The 15,270-nt window shown below is 46.1% G+C and overlaps 1 protein-coding gene across 3 annotated transcripts in view; it reads left to right on the top strand.

Moving 5' to 3' along the window:
• KCNQ2 (potassium voltage-gated channel subfamily Q member 2) overlaps window positions 1-6,008 on the top strand; it is a gene marked incomplete at both ends in the record, with an annotated part of 60,693 nt that extends 54,685 nt beyond the window's left edge. For all 3 annotated transcript variants that reach the window (XM_084296805.1, XM_084296807.1, XM_084296806.1), the window contains 2 exons: window positions 4,306-4,429; window positions 5,289-6,008. In XM_084296805.1, coding sequence (XP_084152931.1) covers window positions 4,306-4,429; window positions 5,289-6,008 — 844 coding nt within the window. The remainder of the gene's footprint in view (window positions 1-4,305; window positions 4,430-5,288) is intronic.
• Between the last annotated feature and the right edge of the window lie 9,262 nt (window positions 6,009-15,270).

Raw genomic sequence — 15,270 nt, 5'->3', positions numbered from 1 at the left:
TACTACTGACAGTTGGATTAAAAATCTAGTTACAGTTGCCCTCTAGGCTCCTGCGACGTTAAGATATTTGGTTTATAACTGCTCCCTTTTTAAATGAATTTTCCCATTTCTTTACTGAGCTGTGGCTGAGAGGCTCCAGCAGGCAGCAGAGTACAGGAGGCTGCTGAAATCTGTTCCAGCCCATTAAAGGACTGATGCTGTCCTTAATTTCAGGCAGCTGCATCCTCCCACAGATACCAGTGGGAGTTGCGAGGTGCTCCAAGCGCTTGATGGATGTGTCCCAGAGCTCTGAGCAGCCCCAGCCCGAGCCCCAAAACCCTGGGTCAGCCACTGTGATCATCTTAGTGTGATGTGGGGTCCCCAGGGGCTACAGCAGCCTCTCCTTTTTAGCCTGCACATCCCTGCTTTAGCCAAATAGTGCCCAGATTATACGAAAACACCCAGTGAGGGAAGAGAAACCAAACCCGGTGATGTCCCCTGACCTATCTCAGCCCCATGGATTGCACTGTGGTGCTTTAGCGACGAGGGCTCAGTTCAGCCAAACTATTTCTGCAAATAGCTCCCAGCAAAGGCAGCTGGACCCTACTGGATGTCCATGGCTGTGGTTTGGCCGTGGGTGTTTGCTCCATGCTGTGCACCCAGAGAATTTGGATTAAATCACCCGGCCTGCTCGTGTAGCATGGACCTGCTCTGAAATAGGTGCAACCTCAGCTGGAGCTTTTAGACAAAGAGACAATGGTCAAAATACGTCTAGAGCAAACTTTATTGAAAAATGAGGAGGTAAGTAGCCAGTCACATGACATGGATGAAGGGGGTTTGGCTTCAATGCCTGGATTGTGTAACAAACTATAAAAGATAAAGAAAACAGAAAAGAACTGAATATATATCCCCAAACAATTCATTTTTTTATCTCATTTGAGCTGTTTGACCTTTTGATGTCTGCTTCTGGCCCGAGGGTGACATACTACACCTCTTTGCATGTACTGTTAGCATGAAGCATAATGAAGCATGAGAAAACCTGCACTGTGGCTGATGCAAGAATTTACATTTTTTTTGTATCATTAGAAAGAAGGAAAGATATCAAAGCTCACTTTAAGGAGCAACCCGCTTCTCTCCACACCCCCCAAGCTAAGACCCAGCAGAGCATATCGAAGGCAGCAGATGGCATGCTGTCATGCGTCGTCAGAAATCTTTGAATTCTCTTTTGCCATGAAGGGAGAAAAGCACGGGCATCTTCCAAAGCCCCAGCTGAAGGCTTCCCTCCACACGTTTGTGTTCAACACATCCCAGAGAAGTGTTGGGAAGGCGCAAGGCTCCCGACGAGATGTAGTGCAGGAGGGGGATTTGGCTTCTCTGGGAAGATTCGTGGTCCCTTGTCACGCAGTAGGAATATGCCCTATTCCTCACTGCTTGCAAAGGTGGAATATGATCTCCCTTCTTCATCTTGTGAGCTTTGCTGCCCAGTTTGGACAGGACCCCAGACTCTTTCATAATGGCTAAAAGGGCCTCCTGCTCTTTGCTGATGGCTGTGTCTTTGTGGTGCTCAGATAGGCACAGCTGGGTTGTGAGCTCATGAAGAAATTCCTCTCTTCTCTTTTATCAGGCGAGGCACGAACGAAATCTCTGCACTTGGCTGAGGGTACGAGCACTCTCCCCTGATTTCTAGCTTCTCCCATGAGAAGCAATGAGGTGGGAGACCTCGAGCCTGGTTTTTCCCACCCAGGCACCAAGAGAAGGGCTTGGTCACCTTCATCTGCCCCTCTCTGCTCTGAGACCAGCATCCCCCAGCTGCCCACTGCACTGTGCTCGGTGCAGACCCTGCCTCCAAGGTGAAATCTGGCTCTGGTTTCTCAGAGCTGCACAAGATGACCCCCTCAGGGCTGGGTTGTGTTATAACCAGGAAGGGAACGATCCCATCAGGAGGAGTTCTCCTAGGCACTACTATCAAGGGTACAAGGGCAAGGGCTTCTCAATGCTTTATGGGTGAGCTCTGTGAAGGGCTTCGGTCCTGCTTTTAAATCACAGCAGGTCTACGGGCAAGTTGTCTCCATTCTGATGGAAGAAGTCAGTGCTTTTCTATGTGATACTGTCAATCCCTCTGTCTGTGAAGTGCACCTTGCCCACCGTGCTTCACATGGGTCATATGAGCTCAGTACTTAGAGCTCTTCTCTTAAGGACATGGAGGAGAGCAGAAGTCCTTCCTGACATTCTGCAAGGCTAGAAATAGGGTTGCAAGAGGCTCTTTCTGCTATTAGGATACCCAGTAGCATGGCTATGTTCAGTTTTCCTCTCTGTTAACAGTCTGTCCTGCCTCCCTGCTATACTCAGCAACTGTTGAAGAACATCTCATGTTCATTAGTGCACATGTTTTGGTGGTAGCGTTGTGCTAGGTGTGACAGAGCACCCTGATTTTTCTTGGCCTTCCCAATTATTCAGTAGTGATTAGGCTTTGAGCCTCTTAAAATGCATGTTCATTGCTTTACTAGTTTACTTGCTTGTGCATACAGGAGAGGAGTTCGTACAGTGGCTGTACCACGCCTTGACTTGTGATTCCAAACCAAGGTAGCCCGAGGTATCCGATTTAATACCTCTTTGCTTACATGGTAGCAACATTGTCTTAGGATTCCTTGTGCTGTATGTCATGTCAGTAATTGCATCCCTTGTGGGGAGTTCCTGTACATGTCGATAATTTGCTTCTCCCGTTACAAGAGAGAAATAAGGCATGCATATTCCTCACACTTGTAATTATAGCACTTGGTGCTCCTTGTACTCCTGTGCTTATATTGCTAAGCAAAGGATCAAACACGACTTTTCAAATTTAATAGTATTCTGTCGCATCCCTGCCCAAATGAAGTATCTTCTGGGATCAAAGCTAAACTCCAAAATAATGGTTGGCTTACATTTTCCGTCTTTGGTGTGATGTGCTCACCCACTTCATCTCTTTGAGCCAGACCTTCTGGTGCTGTAAACTGCTGTCGCTTTAATATAAGCCAAGGGAGCCACGCTGGTCTATACCCACTGATATCTGTCCCTTTATGTCAACAGCCAACATATGTACTAAGTCCCTGTCACATGTGAAGAAAACAGATGGCTCTTGTGTTGAAATAGCCTCACGTCTCATTCCTTTCCTTGGTTTTTGTTTGTTCATTTTCCCCTGTCTGTCTGTGTTCAGCTCCTTCCTTTTCCTTCTCCTGGTGCATGGACCCATGGCCCACACGGCAGAACTGCGTAAGAAGCATTTTGAGTTTTCCACTCAAGATACCTCAACTTGGTTTCAGTCAGATTGATTAACCCTTCTTTTCCCCTGCCACCCTTACTTTTGGTGCATTATGCAAGAGTAAATTTTGCCTGGTGTAGAACTGGGTTGTAAACTGGGCTGTCATTAACAAGCTATTCCAAAACTGGGTTGCTCCTTGGATTTTGGAGGGATCAAGCCTCAATGCTTACTCTCTAGAAAATTATTCATTTGGCGCCTCAAAAAAATTTGACTTCCAGCTTCAAGACTGGCTCTGCCCTCCTTCTTCCTCTGCACAAGGAGCTGTGTATCAGCTCAGGTGTTTCTAGACTGGGAAGAAGGAACTGCAAATGTAAAATGTGTAAATAACTTGGTGCCACACATCGTGCCCAGTAGCTTTAGCTGCTGATGTTGCAAGAATATCCTCTGCTGTTAGCAGCTTGGAGCCCTGCTAATAGAAAATGTCTAATGATACAGGTGTGAATTGCAATAGCATTGAGATGAAAATGGTTTGGTACTGTTTGGTGGGTTATGACTAAATTCAGCCGCAACATAATTGCACTAAAACAGTTAGCACCACGCCTGTTTGTTTGGGTCTTAGGGCAAGTGGCTCATTTTCACGGACACAGGAATTACACGCTTACATTTGCATCGAGGAGAGGAAACTGCTGCAAACACTGAACAGAATCCCATTGACATATGCTAGACAGAAAACTTGATCTTCCCCCAAGATAATAAAGCCTCAGTGCAAATAAAAACTTAATTGATTTGGAAGAAGGCCAGTTATAGAAATTCTTTGCAGTGGGTAAATTTACTGTGCATAATGTGCCAGATTTTATCTGTATAAACAGAAATGGATAATTCCAAACTCCGCTAATACCGCTCTGAATTTTGCATCTGAATTAACACTTCAGTGCCACCGCGTGTCTGTGAGTAATTTGGAGTGCTAGTGGGGAGAGAGGCTGTTGCTTTGTCCCCCGGAGGCGCGACAAGCGGAGCTCCCCTCGCCTGCTGCCTCCGACTGACTCCAGTCCTTTTCCGGGGGCGGGGGGATTTTCTGATCCCGGTAGAGTTGACCAGATTGTTGGGAGAGGATCCTCCATGACTGACAAGGATCGGACCAAAGGGCCAGCTGAAGGAGAGATGCCCGAAGACCCCAGCATGATGGGCAGGCTTGGAAAAGTTGAAAAACAGGTACATTGGGGCAAGAGGGGCTCTTATCAGGGGGCATGGTATACATTGTGGGATTATTGTGGTTGTTGTTTTTTTTTTTTTTTTTTTTTTCTGGATGCTTTTCTGTTTTTTTGTTTGTTTGTTTGTTTGTTGTTGTTGTTGTTGTGGAATATTAACATCCAGAAAAGGAAAAAAAACCAACACAAGAACAACAACCAAAAAAACACACACACACACATGCACAAAAAGAGCTAAGGATATTTTAATGAGGAGTCAAGATGGATTTTATGAAAGGTCACTAAACGTCTTAGAAACCCCAGTACTACATTCAAAGCAGATCTAGACACTTCGGAGTCTGTTCCTTACTGACTTTCTTTTTTGATGAGTCTACCAAAAGTCTACATTATTTTTGAAAATGGCACAGCGCCACTGTGTTAGACATGTTCCAAATGAGTCCGTGAGCCTGGCTGCTGCAGCTGCCAGCCTTGTTGAAGATGAAAATCCTCCCAGAAAAAAAAAAAAAGGCTCAGCAATCCCCATGACCAGCTGAGCCCAGGCAAGTGCCAGATGCAGTAAGGAGCTGAAAGCCACCAGCAGGATGCGAGTGTCCTCCAGCTCTCCTGGAATTTGGCGCATGCCAAAAAGATTACAGGAGCTTAAGGAAAACCTTGTGACAAGGTGGAGAATGAACGGTTGTTTCAGAACAGGACAATTAAATACGTGTATTTATGAAAAGTGCTGGTTTGGTGTAGGTCAGTGTAGGCAGAGGTCATCTGTGAAGTCCAGGCCCACATTTGGACTGGAAGTTGTTCATGCTCAGGTTGTTAAATTGCTTCAGCCTCCGTGCAGAACGTAGCACTGGATCTGTGGTGTTTTGCAGGTTCAGTCGATGGAGAAGAAGCTGGACTTCCTGGTGAACATTTACATGCAGAGGATGGGCATCCCACCAACGGAGACGGAGGCCTATTTCGGCTCCAAAGAACCCGACCCAGCGCCTCCCTACCACAGCCCCGAAGACAGCAGGGAGCACATCGACAAGAACGGCTGCATCATCAAGATCATCAGGTCCACCAGCTCCATGGGGCAGAAGAACTTCTCGGCCCCGCCAGCCCCGACCAACACGTGCCCGCCCTCGACCTCGTGCCAGCAGCAGGCCTACCAGCGGCAGAGCCACGGCTCCTCGCCCGTCGGAGACCCCGGCTCGCTCGTCCGCATCCCGCCGCCGCCCTCCCACGAGCGCTCCTTGTCGGCCTACAGCGGCGGGCACAGGGCGAGCGCGGAGTACCTGCGGAACGAAGACATTACAACCAAACACCACGAGAGTGCCCTGAGAGACAGCGACACCTCCATCTCCATCCCCTCGGTGGACCACGAGGAACTGGAGCGCTCTTTCAGCGGCTTTAGCATTTCCCAGTCCAAAGAGAATTTGGACATCCTAAACAACGGGTGCTATGCAGCCGTGGCCAAAATCAGACCCTACATCGCAGAAGGGGAATCGGACACCGATTCTGACCTCTGCACGCCCTGCGGGCCTCCCCCCAGGTCAGCCACGGGTGAGGGACCCTTCAGTGACATGGGCTGGTCAGCCCCCCGGCAGTGAGACCCCCTCGCAGCCGCCGAGCCACGTCTGAGCACCGGCAGCTGCCCGCTCCGGCTGTCCACACGTCGAACTTCTCAAGGAGATAGACAGCTAAGGGTTTCCTCCATCTAGGACATCCTTAGCTGGCGGAGACTTTCTTGCAGCTTACTCTGGGGGGGGTTACGAGCAGGTCCAAGCCTGCAGTTGTGGAAGAGGTGACGGTGGCGAGCGAACTGGAGCTGGGAAGTCCGGATTTCTTTCATACGCTCCTTCTGAGATCATTAGGTGAAATAATTTCATGGTGCAGGATAGGCAATTTGCATTTCTTGGGAATTTTCAGAGATGCAGGGGAGGAATGAATCACCCGGTCAGGGCTTTTGGAGGTCGCAGTGACTGGTGGCTGACCAGTGTTATGTGGGAATTGCCATCCCATGGCACTGGTGATGACACCTTTAGGTATTTTGGAGTCATGGAATGAACACTTGTCTGTTTCTGGCTTAGACTTCAGGTCGCATGAAATTTACTGGGGTGTTTTTACTCTGTGGTTCCTCACTGACCATCAGGCAGGTGGTATAATTCCAATATAATACATGGAAATGTTGTGTAGGCCCCTGGTGGAGAGGGATGGGGGCTGGAGTATTTGCATGATCAGAAGGCATGGCCTCAGAGCAGGACAGGTTCTGAACCAGAATGGTTTGGAAACTGTCCTTGTCAAACAGCTTAGGAAATGGAAAAACTCAGAAATAAGAGCTTGCATGCTCATATTTCATACATATTTCTGAGAAAACCCAGAGAGGAGCAGAGAAATGAGACAGAGAAAGAGGACAATGTGGCTGGGATTTTATATTTTAAACCATGTATTATATTTAATTATCTCTCCTCCTGTTGACATGACCTGGAGGTGCTTTGGAAGCAAAGGCAAATCAAAGACAGCTCCTCTGGAGGGCTGCCGTGGTGTGAAACCATTCTCACATCCAGCAGGGCTGTGCTGGAGTCACAGCAGCACCAGCCTGAAGGGAGAGGGTGGATATGCAAGATGCTGTGGTCCCCGTGTTGCTGCGAGTTGCGTGCTGAACTCCATCCTTTTGAAGCCCTGTTGGCCAGAGTTAGGCCCTTTTCTTAAAGTTTGCATTGTGCCTGAACACTTTTGCACACACTAAGCCCCATGAAAATTTTCCCCTTCCTCTTCTGCCCTGCCAAGAATCGCACACCCGTGTCCTCTGGACATTGTTGGGTTGTTTGGATCCCTCAAGCTGAGTTAAGAGGTACTTCTTCGTTTCTTCGTGATCTTTCGGAAGCCTCTTCTCTGTGCGTGCCCACAAGTTGTGCCAATCCAAGTCTGTCCCATTTTGCTGGTTTGGTTTGTCTTGGAAAGGCCATTGTGTTGCTATCAGGAACCTCAGCCGTGCATTCAGCTGGGGGAAGGCAAGGGGAAAAGTGATGTTCAGAGTTGCTTTGGGGACCAAAACAAAGCCACCAAGTGATCCTTTACATGGATAGAGATTTTATTTTATTTTATTTTATATTTTTATTTTTTGCAAGGGGATGGATCAGACAAAGTGTGTTGTGGGATCCATCTCCAAGGCTGGGACACCATGGCCAGTGTTGTGCCTCTGAACCCTCCCGTGCACCTACAGCCCAAATCCCATGTGTGTTTTCTGCAGGAGTCAGGGCTGTATCTGTGATTTCAAACCTCATCTTTCCCGTGTGTACCAAGAGCTTGTTAAGGATATTTGGGTGACAGCTTCATTTCTGCGTGGCCTTTGAGAGGCTGAACTTTTTTGGGCAGAAGGGAGAATCACAGCCTTCTCTCCTCCTGTTTGCTTGGCAGCAACCAGGGGAGACCCAGGACTATTTTGGCCCTAGGGAAGGTATGGGAGCAGTATGAAAGCTTGCAGACAGGAAGTAAATCCATCCTTTTGCTAGTGCTCAGGACCAACACACAGGTCTTCACATGGGATTGAGGAGTGGGGAAAGGCTCTGCACAATTTTTTCTGCCATTTTTTGTCATTCAGAAGGGAAAAACATTTTCCTTAGAGGGAACTTTGATTGCCAGCCTTGCTATTTCCCTCCCTTCCAACTTGATCCTTTTCTTTCTGCAGTTTTTCCCTCTCTGACTTAGTTCCCAGAGTCCCTTTGGCTCCGGATTTCTTTGTGCAAAGTGAACCCAGAGATGTCCTTGTCTTCAGTACCAAAACCTTTCATCTTTGAGAGCAAAAAGGCTGTAAATTGTGCAGATTTGCCCTTGGCATGTTGCAAAATCAGATACCTTCTGGCAGAACAAGAAATGTCAGCAGGTCCCACATCAGACTCGGAGGCATGTCTTTTCTAGTGACCACAAGAATGGGAATGGCACTGGGTGAGACAAAAATCAACATTGGTCCAGCCTGCCTGCTTGCTGTGAATTTTCTCTAAATCAGAGATTACAAACATCTGTTATTTCTTTTCTTTATTTTCTTTATTTATTTTTTTAATATTTTTGCAACTACTTTTTAAGGCCTGCTGGAAATTTGGCACAGAAGTGTACAATATAAAGGCAGAAGCTGCAGATGAGGATGAGGATGATGTTGTGCCATCCTACTACCACAAACGTAAATGCCTTGTCTTTAATATAAAAGGCAAAGTCAACAGGACATGAAGGCACAATATCTGTGGGATATAATTTTCATCATGTCCAAAATTTGAAGCTTTATTGGCTCTATTTTGAATGTGCATTTTCCAGTTCTTACTGCAAAACCCTTTTCTCTTGCCCAGCTGATGTTACACCCTTGAACGCATATAATACCAGTGTGTCCTGAGAAGCGGTTCCACCGTGTCCTCCAAATTTTCCACATGCTGAAATCTGTCAGTCTTTTGCCTCCTTTAGGGACTGCATAGGAAGAATTGTGTTTTTCCTCTTCAAATACGTTATTACTCTAATGTTTATAAAGATCTCCTAACTTTTAGCTTTAAAAGGTGTTAGATTTGTCCCACATGATAACAGAAAATGGGTTTTATATCTGTGCAGCACAGATTGCATCCTGCTGCTACAAATTTCACTGAGAATTGTTTGGAAGAGATAAGCAATATTGCACCCTTATCCATGGCATAATTTCAAAGAAATTCTGACCCCCCGCTCCTCCATCCACAGCCGTGCCATAAATCACCACTTCTTATTCATCCAGGCAAAAAGGCTTGACCTGGATTTTTGGGTTAAATTATACCAGAATTAATTCGGGCCTGTGTGAATAGGAGCAGAGCCTGCTCTAACTAAAGGTTTTGCTCCTTATCAACAGAAGTCATTTATTCCTGTTCTAAATCATAGTCCAATACTCCCTACAAAGTCTTCACTTTCAGTCCAATTTCCCCATGCCCATATCACACACTCCTGGTGATAATCTCCCCCACAAAAGTCTTAAACACTAGCTTAGAAAAGAAAAACAGTTTGTTTATGTTTCTCTAATAAGGCAGTTCCAGTGATAAAGGCCTTTAAAGCAATGTGCAGGCCAACTTTGTCCTTCTGCTAAGCCTCTCTTGGGCTGGTCTTTGCTCCCCTATTCCTGCCGTGTCTGGTTGCCTATTTTCTGGCAGACACTGAAGGACCAAAACAAGTTTTAGACCATGCCAAGTGTGGACACAGGAGAGCTGAAGAACACGTGAAGGCCAAATTTCCAGCAGGCCATCTTGAAGTGCTCCAGGGATGCCGGTGCCCACGTGTGCACAGAGCCTACTTTTGAGATGCAGGAGGTGAAGCTGTGGCCTTGAACCAGAGCCCAGGATCTGGTCTCCAAAAAACTTCTGGACTTCTTTTTTTTTTTTTTCCAAAGTCTAGGTATGGGTAAAATACTACAGACTACCCTACCTGTGGGATGGGGCAACCCCTGAGACCGGGACCTGAAATCCCAGTCAATTTTTGGGTGCTTCAAGTCCCAGCATGAGCTCAAGTTGTCTGAGGAGGTCGTGTCTCTGAAGAGGAGATGTGGCCGGAGATGTTGCAAGCTCTGTGCAGGTGGCCTTTTATAACGTGACCCTGAGACATGAGAACAAAGCACTAGCCATAAGTCAAATTTCCCAACATTTGGGAAGAGACTTTAATGTTACTCAAGTGCAGATTTTGTATGTGAATTTCCTTGTTGACTCATTTTCTTATTAATAATTTTTAAAACAGATATATCAAGGAACTCATTGGAAAAAAACCTCTTGGTTAGCTCAGAAAGCCATTACTTTTCTTTACACAGACTATGCGATAGATCAGGTTTTCTAAAAATGTATTTTGTTTCAAACGCTGCTTAATAAATCCAATTAAATCCTGCAGGGCCATTGCTATTTACAGATAAATAGGTCTATTTTTACACTTTTAATTGATTTTTAAGATTTTAAATTATGTGAATTTTTAGAACAAGTTTGTATAATCTACCTGAGAAGCCAGAGTATCACTGCAGATACAAGTGCTCCCCTTCCTAACAGTTACCCAAGAGAAAGGAAAAATGTATTTGCTCATATTTTTCTCAGGAGGGAGCTACTGCAAACCTCATTTCCCTTATATCCTCAGACCATTATGATCACAGCAACATTATTGCTAAAAACAAAATAAAGCATTAAAAGAGAAACTGAAGTTTCTGTCCTGAAGAGGCCAGAGGAGGAAATCCAGGGTTAGGTTGAACCAGCAGGTACCAGGGGTGCAGCCACCCCGTCGGGGCCAGCCAGGCTCCAGCTGGGTGTTCAGATGGTGGTGTGAAGTAGGATTTTCTTGTTTCTCACCCAGAAAGGCTTCCTCTTGCCTGAACAGCAACTGCTAAGGCCTTGTGAAAAATTCATCTTACGGGAGAGCAGGAGATGATATTGGCTTGCTTCAGGACTCCCTTAATAAGAAATTCCTTAGGAATATAAATGAGTTATCCCGTATAAAGTCCAGTATTGTTGAGAATTTTATTGAGATCTCATTACAAAGCCCAGGAGCAGGCTGAGTCTTTCTCCATCCATGCTCGTGTGAGCCTTCAGGTAGAGCGAGCCACTCGCCTCCGTCCTTTCCCCCTTGTGCCAGCAGTGCTCCGAGCCTCGACCGCGTGCCCTCATCCTCCTGCACCCGCTCCCCCTTTTGGGTCAGCGTTTTCTGTTTTGGTCAGCTTCCTTTCCATGAATGAGGAACAAGGAAATCAGATACAAAAGCTCCTTCACCTGCACGTAACATTGAGGCTGCGACGTGGAGGGATGTGGCACGGGGGTGTAAAAGCAAACTCTTGCTTTTAGCACACAAACTTTTCTGCGTCACAGCGCAAAAGCTGCTTAGGGCAGGCTGTGGGTTGGTTGTTTTTTTTTTTTAAACAATAACAATAGGGTTTTTTAAATAATAATGGTAATTATAATGCATAGGAATCTTCTTTAGTATATCCTTAGTGTTTGATGCCCCAGTGACACAATACTGCTTGCCTTATATTAGTGTCTAGAGGGAGAGGGATTACACACGTTTTGATACAGTATTAATCACGCTTGTAATTTAGGTAGCAGCAAGGAGCGGCTGCTGCAGGAGGAGCAGCCGAGTCCTTTTTAATGTATGAATGTGCTTTCCAGACTATCTCACTGACTGTACTCTCAATTTTGCCTGCTACTGCATGCAGCCTGAGACGAGTAGACAGCAATACGCTCCAGCTGTATCTGCACTCCCAGATTGCTGTAGTACCTGAAGAAGTCACATTGCCAAAAGTATCACTTTGGGGAGAGGCCATCCTCCCAGAGACCCATCCCGTAGGGTGCTGCGGTGCTTCTGTAGGTAACACTGATATACCAAGTGTCTTTCATGCTGCGACCGATCATTGTCCTGTCCCTCTGATACAGCATGCACAAACTCCACTTCTTCTACTTGTTAATAAGGGGTAAAAAACACAGGTTTGGAGCCTGTGGTTCATTGAAATGTGTACATGGGGAGAAAATAAGAAAATAACGTGAGTTGCCTTGGCTGTGCATATCAAGCTCCTTTCCTCCCAGATGCCTCAGAAGAAGAGCATCTCAGATACCCTTTCTCAAGAGGCTGGAGGAGCAGGCAGAGCCAGGCAGGCAATGCCAAGGGCAGAGGCCTGGCCTTCATTTACGAGATGCCATTTGATCCCACGTTTGTGGGACTTGCCATATTTCTAATTCCCGTAGGGCTCTCTCGCCTGCACCCAGCTCTGGTGTATGTGTGCATTTGTGCCCACAGCCCAGTCCAAGGGGCAGGGGGATGTGACTCCCAGCCTTTGGAAACCCTCTTTGGAGATTTTATCGATGCTTGTCTACAGCACTCAGGGATCTCGGTGACCCTGCAGCTGTGCCATACCCATACTTCATGGAAGCATCTCTTCCTCTCCTTCTGGAGAGGCACTGAGCTGTCTCCCTGTTGCCATAAAAGTTTTACCACTCTTCTCCCCGCTGTGTTTGCAGACTCACAAGGCCTTCAGGGTTTGCCCACATTGCTGTTGTGGCAGTCTTTCGTGTCTCTTGTGCTGCAATCTAGTTTTGACACTGGTCCTGTGTCCTCACCTTCCTTGTCCAGACCATGTACAAGCGAACATGTAATGCCAGAACTCTGCTCTGAGGCTTTCTTTTAGCCTGGCATATCTAGCTGCCCCTGAGAGTCTTTATGTCTTGTTAGCATGATGGTTTTGCTTGTTCTTGGCAATTTATTTGCTTCCCTGTTGAGCCACCACGGCCTCAACACATCCCTGGTTTGTTCTGCTGGAGCCTCCAGCACAGGGATGGATGGGGTCTGTTTGTCCCCTCTGTACAGTACCTTGTAAGGGTTTGTCCCTTCGGCTAGAGACAATTGCAATGAAGTAGGGATGGGGGTTGAGTTCTGGTTTTCATGCCGAGTTGAGCATCTCAGAGAAGAGCTCACAGACTAACAGTGTCGATGCTTTTGGTCCCTGAAGCAAGAGCTGCCTTCCAGATCCTGGTCTCCTTCAGCAGTGCACGCGTGTGGCTTTGCCTGCCACACTCTAGCTTGGTGAGAAGGAGACACAGAAAGCAGCTAGTCCAAGCTGTGCTATTTCCAAAGCTGCCAGTGAACCTGAGAGCATCTTCCCTTCTCCTGATTTCTGTAAATACAGCCTCAGATTAACTGTTCAAGCAGCATCTCTTTGCCTAGTCCTGAGAAACTTGAGCTAACTGCAACTACAAAGCTTTCAGAAACTCAGTGCCAAGCTCAGGCTAGATTTCACCTGCAGCTACGCCTATAATGTTAGGGCAGGGCTAATGGTTTCAGGTACAAACCATGCCAAACTCTCTGTTTGGGATGGTTCTGGCCCAAAACTAGGGCTGAATGTCATGCTGCCAGTGAAGCCTCCCCTGGAATTTCAGCTCCATTTGACACTGCTGACCGTGGACGTGGGGGGTAAGCTCCCTCCTTCCCTCTGCACACAAGAAAAGGCTGGCACAAACTTTGCAAGCCCAGATGAGAAAATCCCTCCACATTTTAGCATGCCATTGGCACTTCCCATTAGTAGAAGCAGCATTTCACTGTAACCCACAGTGACCATGACCCGGTATTTCACATATGCAGTGATGCTCACAAAGAGCATTTTTTACAGCTGGGAATGCAGAGGGCTCATTCCTCTAACATCTCTGTAGACATTGAGTTCAGTCCTTGCTGATAGCCTGAAAAAGTCATCAAAGCTGGTGACAGATCTCTAAAGTCCTGCCTGGCTACCCACACTGGTCCAGCACCTTCCTGGAGCTGAAGTTGCTCCTGTCAGCAGGCAGGACGTGGACCATTCTACACTGGTTACTGTTCCCCACTACCTGACCCCTTACCCTAAAATCTGAATTAGGAAATTTCTTCATTTTTTTTTTCCTCCAAAGAATCACATACTTGTGTAGAGAACCTTTCAGGAACAACGGAGACAAAACAAGATACAGCTGGTAATTAATTAACTCAAGAGCAGATTTTAAACATAGTTGCAGTTGCTGCAAGCTATATCAAATGCTTTAGGAGATTCAATAAATTATTCTCATAAATGTTTTATTCTTTTATCAGAATAAGAATTCTTTTATTCCTATAGGTGGGTGCCACTGTTCTTACACAGCAATGCCCCGTACACTAAAACTATACTCCTGTTTCTCCAGTATAGCCATTGTATTTATGAAATTTATCTTGCTTGGTGTCACTTTGGCACAGTATCCACATATACTGCACACAGATTGCACATTACATGCCAATTGCTGATAGGTATCCTTACACAAATAAGCCTATGTGTGTTGAAGAGACACCAAACCAAGTGTTACCTGCCTGTTTAGTGGTGTGACTCAACATATCTGGGACAAGAAGAAAATGAAGATCCTGTTTGGTTAAGAAATGCACTGCATTTGAATGCTTCTTTAACCAGATTTGACCAGGAAGCTAAAATCAACAAGATCGTTTCTGCAATGTTACCTAAAAAATACCGGAGCAAAACAAAACCACACAGCCCTAAGATACTTAACTGCTGCATTTCTATATATTGTTCATTGCTGTTCATCTGAACTGTAAATTCTGTACAGGTTGAATGAAGTTCACAGTTTGCCATAACCTGCAAGATAAAAGGACAACACGACTTTGGCTGCAAAAGCGTGCATGCTGTTTGCACACGTGCACGTGCATATTGCTGTATGTGTAGGTGTGTACAGACACGTGCTCATACAAGCCTTAAGGCAGACAATTTTGCATCTAAGATGCACAGGGGAAAAGTTCTTTCTTTGGTGGCGGGAGAGTGGGTAAAAGCAAATAAAAATCTTTTGATACATTTGTTTATGAGAAAAAAAAAGATTGTGATTGCCCCTATACTGAGGTTTCATCAACCTCATCAAAATATTCTCCCTCTAGGATTTAATTTTGCCCTTATTTTCATAGATAAAAGATTGGGTAGAACTTATCTTTGGTGTTTAACCTAAATCTGACATAAGCAGGAAGAGCTAAATTTTCGGGTTAAATTCTGCTGAATGCCACTCAAAAAAATGGTAATCTGATTCTTGCTTTAGCCTGAAATTCATCTCTAGTTCCAAAGTTATCAATTACAAGAGCCATTTAAGTCCTGAATGTGTTTGTTTTTTTACTAAGCAAATAGTATGCTCCCTGCAGGAGTGTGTTTCTCTAATACTATCCCAGTTTATAGCAGGATCTGGCTCATTTGGCTTTAACTGGGCTAGAAGTGGTTCGTGCCCTCGTCCTGATGATGAGCTAAGAGGTGAATTTTGGGCTGGGATGGGCTGTTCTCGCCTGGGGTGAGTACAGGTGCTGCACGCCCTCGCCTCCCGCTCGTAAAAATCTCAGGCTCAGTTGAGCACTGAAGTTTGG

Source organism: Netta rufina (genome assembly GCF_964035555.1).
Source record: "Netta rufina genome assembly, chromosome: 16".
Taxonomy (NCBI): domain Eukaryota; kingdom Metazoa; phylum Chordata; class Aves; order Anseriformes; family Anatidae; genus Netta; species Netta rufina.
The sequence above is the reverse complement of the archived record's forward strand: the minus strand, read 5'-3'. Positions and strand labels throughout refer to the sequence as shown.